This window comes from Crotalus tigris, unplaced genomic scaffold (genome assembly GCF_016545835.1).
Source record: "Crotalus tigris isolate CLP2741 ecotype Arizona unplaced genomic scaffold, ASM1654583v1 scf7180000024513.1755786, whole genome shotgun sequence".
Lineage (NCBI taxonomy): Eukaryota > Metazoa > Chordata > Lepidosauria > Squamata > Viperidae > Crotalus > Crotalus tigris.
Genome location: NW_024100685.1, coordinates 1,496,377 through 1,505,881, shown reverse-complemented (window position 1 = coordinate 1,505,881; position 9,505 = coordinate 1,496,377). Strand labels below are relative to the sequence as shown.

Genomic DNA, 9,505 nt, shown 5'->3' with positions numbered 1-9,505 from the left:
ACTGAAACACGGGCTCTTCTGTTTCTAGCCTAGTGCCTTAACTATTACACCAAACTGCCTCTGTGTGTTTTAGCACATGACTATATTAATGTTCTGAGTTCTCTTCCCCTATATTTCCCACATTTATATTACAATTGGACTAAAACCTTGTTAATTATACCACTCCAATTGTCTGTTGAGTCTGAGAGTGTATAGTCCCAACATACATAATATTAAAACTACATTTCCATAGAAACATAGTACAATATTCTCATGCTGAGCAATCATAAAAACCACTATAATTGTAGTAATCTACAATGAGAGCAGAATTAATGTTAAGTTCAAATTGGCAGCGTGAAGGATGAAAATCAAATCAAATACAATGAAACAACTGAGCCAGGTAACCCAATGAAGAGCAAAAGTCATTAGGACCAATTAAGCTGCTGGGAAAGGACTTGGGGGGGGCATCCTCTTTCCCAGCCCTTCATTAAAGCCAGCCTCAGGGAAACCGGGCGGTCCTTTCCTGCTATCTGGCAAGGAGCCCCCCAGAGTGGCTCCCTTCATGTCAAGCCAGAGCTCTGGTCGGGCATCTGTTGCTTGCGGAGGTGCTCTGAGCTGGGTGCCCTTCAAGGCCCAGGGAGACGCTGGAGTCCAAGAGTGATTTCAGATTGGGCTTCTGCTGAAATTGATGGGACTATGAGGGGGGATTGGGGCCTTTGCCTAATTTAAACCATTTTCTCGGTTTGCAGGGCAAACTGAATCATACACGCAATAGGTGGAGAGGTTACCTAACACATTCTGCCACAAACAGAAAAAACAAGGGACCCGAGGTGGTGGAATTAGCTGTGATATCTGCCAGAGAGGCTCCTGCTCAGATCCTTGACCTTGTGCCTCAACTGCAGGAGCAATTGTAGTTTGCCTGATGCGCTGTGCGATTTTGCACCATATTTGGGGCCATCCAGCTCAGGCAGGGTACGAGAGCTTACTGCTCTGGCCGCTGTGGGGAAGCGATCTGCCTCTCAGCCCGGTCCACCTCACAGGGTGGTGGTTGGAGGGGAAACAGGAGGAAGCAGCAGCAACATGCTTGGAAAAATAAGCGGCTTAAACATCGAGCATGGTAACTGCGGGCGCGCTTGCTTGAATTGGGGCAGGAGAGGGCTTCTGAAGGTGGGGCTGCTGCTTTCAACGAGGGCCGGCGGGGGGGGGTGGAAGTGTTCGCACCGCGCCCCCCCAGATCTGTACCCCGGCTGGACTTCCGCCTGGCCGCAGCCTGCCCAAGCCGGAGACCTCGCAGCCGCCCTTTGCCCAGCCCCGGGACTTCAGCTTGAAACTTTCTGCTCAGGGCACGAGGCGGAATAATAAAAGGCTACAAGGCGCAGAAACCAGGCAACCTCCGGGAAAAGCAGCCCTGCAGAAGCCGTCCCGCCAGGCGAGGGGGCTACTCGGCCGCCCTAACCCCGGGCCCCGGACGCTCCAGCCACAGATCCGCTGGACGCCTCCCGCGGGCTCCCGGCTGAGCTCCGTGCTGTCCGGGTCCCCGGCTGGCCCAGCCCGGCCACGTGACTGCCGCCCGCCCCGCCCCTCGCGCCGAACCGCCTGGCAACGGCGCTCCCGGCGAAGCGTCGCGGCTCCCGGCGCTGCAGGCTCCGGCTGAAAGAGCGGCGGGAGGGGGCGGGCGGGCGCGCTGCAGCTCTCCGAGGCGCCCCGCGCGTCCTCAGGTCCCGCGTCTTCCCGCGCCTCGGCGCCGCCCTAGCGCCCCTCTCTCTCCGGTGCCCCCCGCGGAAAGGACGCCGGGCTATGGAGCATCGCGGGCAGCGGGACCCCGAGCCTGGTAGGTGGAGCGGGCTGCGCCCGGTCCCGCTGGCTCTGACGTCGGCCAGAAGCCTCCGGGTGGAGCGCGGCGGGGACTCAATGGGCGCCCCCCCCCCCAGCGCGGGTTGTCCTGACCGCCTCTTGGGGGTCTGCTGGGAGGGCAACGGAGCCGGGGCTGCTCTCCTTGGGGCTCCCCCTTTTCTCTCCAGCTAGACTTTCCCCTCGGTTCCCCCGCCAGGAAGGCAAGGGGGGGCTTGTCCGGGAGGCCATCGCTGCAGAAGCTGAGTGGGGGGCACCGGACCTCAACAGCTGGGGAGGCAGGAGGGTGTGGGGTCTTTAAAGCAGCTGTTTTGTGGGGGTGGGGGGGGGAAGAAACCCAGGAGGGTCTGTAAGCATCCCTTGTTGTCCCCACAGGGTCAGGATTGTGGGCAGAGATCGTCAGGCCCCTCCCCGAAGCAGAAGAGCCTTTGCCTGCCCACCTGCATCCCAGCCAGCGACACCTGCTTCTGGCCCAACCTGGCAGCACAGCTCAGGGGGAGGAGGTGCCCGGCGACCTGGCCCAAGCGGACGCCTACCTGGGGATGAGCCGCTGCCTATGCACACCAGGCTTCCTTGGCAGCTGTGGGTGCCCGGCAGCCACAGACCCGGCCAGGGGGGCTTTCTCCTACTGGGCTGGGGAGAACAGGGTGGCTCATCAGCGCAAGACACTGAATGGCCTGTTGCAGCAGCAACATTGCTTGCGCCTGGCTCGCCACTACTACCGGCGCCTTAAAGCAGCTTCTGACTTTGTGTACCGCTTGATGGAAGTCGAGTGTTGTTTCCTGACACCGGCCGGCCGGCAGAGCTCTGACGGGAGTCGCCTGCTGCGGGGACTCTGCCAGGAGCTGCCGGTGCACACTTCCCACTGGGACTGCCTGCAGTGCCACATGCGCCAGGACCCCTGGCTGAGGCCTCTGCTGCTTCGGCAGCCTGAGGCGGTGCAGCGCATGAAGGAGTCCCTCTGGCTGCTGGCTCTGCAGGCGCTCTGCCTGCTGGAGAGATGCTTGCAGGCCCTGCTGCAGCACGGGGCCCCTGGCCCCTGCCCTCTGCTCTCGGAGGCCTTCCAGAGCCTGAGGAGCTACAACCAGGGGCTGAGCAATTGGGGCCTGCAAGGGGCCAAGCTGGGGCCTGGGGCTGCAGGGCAACAGGGGCTGCAGGCCTTCTCTGTGGAGAGGGTGCTGGACATCTTGGCTGCCGAAAGAGGACGCCTGGCCGGTGAGAGACTGTCTGTGCTGCTCCTGTGGCAGCCGGCAGGGACCGGCGATGCGGGGCCCACAACTGCTGGCACTTCCGGGGCAGGCGAGGGCCTCCCTGCACACCTGCAGGCCTTGTGCCAAGAAGAGGAACAGGCGGTCACGGCGCTGCTGCCAGAACTGCTTGCGTCCACTGGCGGCCTGGGACATCGCCTCCTGCACTGGCCCAAGTGGGACCAGCCCCAGGGAGCCCCTGAGGCAGCTCAGGACCCGGCCCCTGCCCCGCTGCCTAACTGGAAGTCTTCCGATTGGCTGGACGCCTCCTTCGCCGAAGCGGCTGCCATGCTCTGCGCTGAATACCGACCCCTCTTCTGGAGAGCAGCGTCCTCCTCCTGGGCACGCCAGATGGACCTCCGAGCTCACTGGGCTCAGCTTCAGAGGGGAGCTGGGGCTGCCCTGGGCCAGCGAGTGACCGTCGCCCTGGCGGAGGGTAGGCCAGGCCCAGGGGAGGGGCAGGGATGAGTGCTGGGAGCTGGCCCGGTCCGGGGCAGACGCAGGCAGCTCCAGAGCTTTCACCGGGGCATCGGGTTCAGCGGGCCCTGGCTCTGCGCATATGAGGCTTGCCCTGGCCAGGTGAAGGCTGGGCCCTCAAGAACTCGGACAAGCTAAGAAATCGAGTGTGGGCAGCAGCGTTCCCATTTTCTAGAGAGATTTGTTTCTTGCCAGTGGAATATTTCCTGGGATTTGTTCTATTTAGTGGATTTTGGCCTTGCTCAGCAGGGGACACTCAAAACTTTGCCCAGCACGTGTGTTGCCATCTTGGCCTGAATGAGTGTGACTGGAGGGGGTGTGGCTCATTCTCTGCCTCTCCCCCCAGTTGGGTTGTTTCCATTTTGGGGGTGGGGGGGAGCCCTCTTCCAAGCACATTCTCTGCCTGGAGCTCCTGTTTTGCAAGTAGCAGGTGCCTTTCACAGAGGGGACTGTGACCTTGTGGACGCATCGTGTGTGTTGACATCTATGTAGCCCCTTTTGTGTGTGCTTCGTGGTGTTGCATGCAGTTATGCACAAGGTGGAGTTTGCGTAGCTACACGTGTTGATCATTTTGATGAACGCTTTAGATTTTAGGAGCTCTCAGACCTTCCACCTCAACCCCCCCCCATGCTAGGGAATGTTGCACAGGAGGGGCCCACCTGCCTGCCCTCAGGCTCTCTCTCTCTCTGCCTGGCCCATGAAGCTCTGGCCTCCGAGCAAAGGCTTTGCCTCCCGCCAGACTGAAACCGCCGGGAATGTCTGTTTTTGCTTCCAGCTTGCCTGCCTGTGGAGGCTGCAGAGGAACTGAAGGACGTGGCGCTTTGCCTGCTCAGGCGTGATGCCCTCTGGCAATGGGACGCAGGTAGGGTCCTCGTGGGGAGGAGTCAGGAGGGGGGCTGTGGGCAGCCTGGGTTGTGATGGCTCAGGACAGGCCAATTCCCATCCTGTTTGTGAGCCCTCAAGGTTACTGGTGCAGGGAGAATTTGGGCCCACAACTGCATTCGGACCCCTCTTTGCCCAGGGTTCTGCCACGCTCTGGGCACCAGCCTTGCAGACAGATGCTTGCCCAAGCCCAGGACTGTGGCCTGCAGCCAGACAGGGCGGGTTTTGCAGAGCCTCTTCCTGCTCCTGGCCTTCAGCGTGAGATGCCTGGAGATCCGGCTCTTCCAGGGTGGCCCAGGTGGGTCCTTCAGCTTGTTCTTCACCTGGGTGTTGGGGGAGACAGTCAGGGAGGGCTCCTTGCCAGCTGAGCTGGTTTCTCTTCCACAGGGCAGCGCCTGGTCCCTGCCAGCCTCCACCTGCACCTGCTTTCCCTCGTGGTGGCTACCTGCCATGCCTCTTCCTACTGGACCATGAGCAAAGCCTACCAGTACTTGGCCTCCTGGTCCCTCGGCCAGTTCCTTCTTGTGACCCAGGGGGATCTTCAGGTAAGTGGCTGAACCGGAGCCCTCCTGGCCTGGAGCCGATAGAAGAAGCAGGCCTCAGTTTCCCTCAGTTGTGTTGTATCCAATGAAGCCCGGAGGAAAAGCCTCCTGGAATCCACCATTCCAAAAAGAGGGGTTGTTGATGGGCCTTGCCATGCAAGCTTCCCTGAAAGACGGGGGGTGGGGGTGTCCAGTGGTTGAGATGAGAGGTCTGCCTGGGAGCCCCAAAGGACGCCCCTTTTCGTAACCTGCAAGGACAAAGGCTTCTTCTTGCAGCTGCTGAAAACTGAAGCCAGGAAGATGCTGGTGCTGGTGAGCAGGGCCTTCCCGGAGGACAGAGGGAAGCAGAGCCCTTTGGCCTCTCACCGGGAGCAGGAGCTGAGCCTGCAGGTCCACTTGGCAGCCACCGGCATCCAAGTAAGCTGGAGGGAGGAGCCTGTGGCCCAGGAAGGTTATTGGACAAGCCTACTGGGGATAATGAGGGGCCCAACAAGGTCAGGAGATGCTGCCAGTTGTGCAGGAACCCTGGTCCTGGCAGGCCCACAAGGGTGCCTGAAGGTCGGCTCTGGTCTCCACCGCTTGACATCCCAGCTGTTTTGGCGGAGGCAGAAACTCCCTTGTTGCTTCCCTCATCCTCTCCCCTTGCCCCATTGGGGCCGCAGCGGTAGCAGAGGGGCAGTGCTGCCCCTCAGGGTCTGCCTCCCTTAGTTATGTGTGGGCGAAGGGCTTCCAGAGATGGTGAGAACCTCAGAAGAGCCCTTGGCCTGACTGCCTCCTTGGTGCCTCTAATCGGGCAGCTTGGAGGGGCGAGGGGGGGGGGCAACTGAAGGCCCCGGAGAAGCGAGCAGGCCTTGTCTGGAGGAGGAGAGTCCCCTTCCGCTCCTGGCAACAGCCAGGGTCGCTAACCTCGTAATTCAAGGCGTAGCCACAGTTACCAGTACTAGAGAACTCAGCCCTCTGGGTAGGCAGGAAAAGGCGCCTACCTTGTGAGGTTTTCTTCTTGGGCCTGGGGTGCTCCTGTGTCCCAGACTTCCCTGTTTGCTCCCGTCAGCAGCTCCCAGGTGACGCTTGGCTGGCCAAACTCTGGCTTGGAATTCCTGAGGAGGATCCGGTCAAAGAAGCTGGTTATAGAAAAGTAATAAGGGCAGTTAAAGGGGCTAGAAACCAGATCTTGGAATGAGAAGAACACAGAAAAACTCTTCAGAAACTGACAGAAGGTCCCAGAAATTGTTCACAATTGTTCTCAGCCGCCCCTCGGAGCAGAATAAGGAAGTGTGGATTTATTTGCAGTATTTAATTTCCGAACCTCGCTTTCTACAGCTCCAGGTGGTGCACATCATGCCTCTTCCTGTGGGGAAGAAAGGGGGACTGGCCCAAAGTCGTCAGCTGGCTTGAGCTTGCAGTGTCCCAGATTGTGGGCTGCAAGAAGGTCGGTTCCAGTTTAATGTTACAACAGACGTTCCGACCGATCAAGGCAATTTCATGGCAGAGATTGGGAGGGGGGTCCCTCGACTGAGTGGGCTCAGGCAGAGGCTGGGCAGTTGAGTTTGTTTCCTGTGCTGGGCAAAGAGAGGGGGGGCTCTAGACCTCAGTGATGTTTTGAGCCTAGAGGAGGAGGAGGCAAAAAAGGCACGGGGGTGCTGGGGACGGGCCAGGTGAGGGGCGTGAGGCCGTCCAGGGCTGTGCATCCCACCCTCTCTCGCCCACAGCTTTTTGCAAGTGGTGTGCTGGAGTTGCTTTGTTTGGACTGCAGACGGGTCTCAGCGGAGGTCTTCAGACAGTCCATGCCACTTGGCAAATACTGGCGTCTCGCCCTCCAGGCAGGTATGTGTGCAGGGAAGGACCAGGGCTTTCTTTGGAAGGCTGGCCAAGCCTGTTCCTCCAATCTTTGCATATCCTGGCACACACCCTTCTCCTTCAAGCAGCCTGTGGTGGATTTGCAGACCGTCCCAAGGGACCGGGGGGGGGACAGGGCTGGGGAGGCAGGCCGCTGAAGAGGGACAGCGGCACTTGTCCACCTCTGACTGTGTCTGCCCTCGCCCACCTTGCCCTTGCAGAGCCGCCTTCTGCTGCCAGCGACTATGCCCAGGCTGCAGCCCAAGCTGTCTTGGCTCCTGTCTTGCAAGGCATCCGGTGGCTGTCCCAGGACTCCCAGGCCCTGGTCCTCAGCCAAATCACGACTGCCTTCCTGGAAGTCTGGATGGAGCACATCCTGGCCCAGAAGATCAAGTTCAGGTGAGCTGGCCTGTCTGAGGCGCCTTGGCTGGGTTGGCTGGCCTGGCCGGCAGGTACCCTTTGCCCACTGACCCTTTCAGCCTCCAGGGAGCCCTCCAGCTAAAGCGGGACTTCGATCTGGTGTGGGAAGCCCTGCAGCTGGAGGACTATGAGCTGTCAGCAGAAGTGAAGCAGCTGGTTTCCTCCCTTCGGGTCTTCCAGCAAACAGACAACGCCATCGCCTGCCTCCTCCAGCAGCCCAGCAAGGGCGCCTTGTCCTCCTGCAGCTGGGATGCCCTGCAGAAATGCTGTGAGTGCCGCCTGGGGGGGAAGAAGGCAGAGCTGCAGGAGGGTGACGGGTACCCCGCCCTCTTAACCGCGTGGCCCTATGGAGGGGGGGGCTTGACTGGCTAGAATGCAGGGGCCAAGGGCCAGGATTTTGACGTGGCATGGCTGGGAAAGAGCCTCCTTTGTGGAGGACCAGGAGCCCCAGCCCAAGGGCTCTCGCTCTGACTTACTTGGTGGCCTTTGTCCTGCTGCCTCTGAGCTGAGCCCCCCCCCTCCTCCTCCGCTCCAGGCTCACGTGACGGGATGCGGTCCTGGCATGGCAGCCCAGGCAGCCTGAGCAACCTGGAGCACCTGGAAGGGCTGCCCGTCCGTGCTGGAGCTGGGCCAGAGAGCTGGTCAGCTGACTTGCGGAGCCGTGCCCCAGGAGGTGGCACAAGCTCTGAGACCTACCTGAGCCTGGCAGAGCAGGAGTGGTTGGCACTGCGGCTGCACGGGGCCCGCCGCTGGAGGATGCCCACCCTCTCCTGCATGAACCTCCCTTCGGAGCCTTGAGCAGCAGCCCTGGATCCAGCTGGGCCCCGGCCCTGATCTCTGTCCACCCTGTATAAAACAGCGCTCCCTCCTTCGGGATGTCTGCATTGATGGGCCTTCCAGCCCCCTTTCGTGGGGGCTGGAGGCATTGGGAGGAGCCCAGTTCCACAGAGGCCTTTCTTGCCCGGGCAAGTTTCTGCAACGGCCCCCTGGCAATTTGAAATCCCTGATTTCGGTGTAGGAGTAAATCCATAAGAAGCAGCCTCTTGCTTTGACTCGGAGCGATTCCTCGTCCTGGCTGGGCATTCTGCAGGGCGAGGGAGGCTCGGCTGGGCCATAGCGAAGGATGGGGACAACCAATCTGGCTCCTGGGTCTTCTGCTTGAAAAAGCACGGTCTTTCAAGGTTAAGGGCTGGTCCAGCAGGACCCCTTCCCTTTGGGGGTCACCTGGGACCGGGGTGCTAGTAAACGCAATTGGGGCATTTCTTGGGGTGTTTGGGAGAGAAGGGGGGGGGAGAAGGCCTGCGCAGGTGATGCAAAGGCCTGTCCACCCCCACTGCCTGCCCAGCTTGCCTTGCAGGAGACAAATGCTACGGCCTTGGTCCCTGCTTTGGCTTCCCTGAGGCCAGGTTTGCTCTCCTCAGGCAGGACCTGAAGGTGCACCATTTGTCCCCAACCCTCGAAATGCTTTTCCTTTTTGACCCACCTGCCTCTGACCGTCCAACCTCTGGGCCTTAACAAAAGTTGTTGCCTCTCGGACACCCTAAAGCTCCTGGTGGTCGCTGCTCTTCCTGAAGCTCTTGGCCGCAGTTTGCCTCTACGCTGTCCCTGGGCTGCCAGAGGAAGGGAACCGAGCCGGGTGCCAGCCCAGGCAGGTGTCCCGAGTATTAGGGGGACTTGGGGAAGCCCCTTCCTGGCTTAACGGCTTCAGAGGCTGGTTGCCACGGGTACATTTGGAGGCCTCAGCCAGGGAGAAGCGGATTATTGATTTCCACATTCATCTCATGTGAAAGTCGAAAGGATAAAATCAAAGAAATAAAATAAAGGCTATTATATACCTTGCAGGTCACAAGGCGCTTGATTCTATAGATAGCACCTCTTTCTCTGGGGAAATCATCTTGTCATCTTGGCCGGGGTTTATATTTTGTGGCTGATTTTGTTGTATGAACTCAGCCTGTGCTTAGTTTACGGTTTGGGCAAGGTGTGGACACAACCTGGGTTGAATTTGTTAAGTATGATCTGCAACTGCACGCCCTACTCAGTCTCCGACTTTGGACCTGCCAAATTTCCCGAATGCTGATGATGCGAGAGTTGATCCAGCAAGACAGAATGTGACAGGTTGCCCCTTTCAGTCCATTGGACACTACCTTGGCCTGTGCCCCCCCCACCCCCATAAAGGCCAAGGGCTCCGGAGGCGCTATTCCTGACCTGCACAACCTCAGAGCACCAGGCGTTCTGATTTTAAGGAAAAGGAAAACGGCCAAAAACGTATTT

The 9,505-nt window shown here is 59.6% G+C and overlaps 1 protein-coding gene across 4 annotated transcripts; it reads left to right on the top strand.

Moving 5' to 3' along the window:
* The first annotated feature begins 1,566 nt into the window (after positions 1-1,566).
* Positions 1,567-9,075, top strand: CCDC142 (coiled-coil domain containing 142). 4 transcript variants are annotated; one of them, XM_039333913.1, is made up of 10 exons: positions 1,567-1,810; positions 2,206-3,513; positions 4,330-4,416; positions 4,576-4,734; positions 4,824-4,981; positions 5,255-5,395; positions 6,688-6,802; positions 7,036-7,213; positions 7,294-7,502; positions 7,770-9,075. In XM_039333913.1, exons 1-10 carry the CDS (start codon positions 1,777-1,779, stop codon positions 8,030-8,032), a joined length of 2,652 nt encoding a protein of 883 aa, XP_039189847.1. In that variant the 5' UTR covers positions 1,567-1,776; the 3' UTR covers positions 8,033-9,075. The 4 variants fall into 4 exon arrangements, with proteins under 4 accessions (XP_039189847.1, XP_039189849.1, XP_039189848.1 ...); XM_039333915.1 differs by having other exon boundaries at positions 7,415-7,502; positions 7,770-7,962; XM_039333914.1 differs by lacking the exon at positions 5,255-5,395.
* The last annotated feature ends 430 nt before the right edge of the window (positions 9,076-9,505 follow it).

Excerpts from the sequence above, each read along its gene's own strand:
- CCDC142 (XM_039333913.1), top strand. The coding sequence starts at position 1,777 with ATGGAGCATCGCGGGCAGCGGGACCCCGAGCCTG. Across the intron at positions 3,514-4,329 it reads GACCGTCGCCCTGGCGGAGG|CTTGCCTGCCTGTGGAGGCT; the intron begins GTAGGCCAGGCC and ends TTTTGCTTCCAG. Across the intron at positions 4,982-5,254 it reads TGACCCAGGGGGATCTTCAG|CTGCTGAAAACTGAAGCCAG; the intron begins GTAAGTGGCTGA and ends TTCTTCTTGCAG.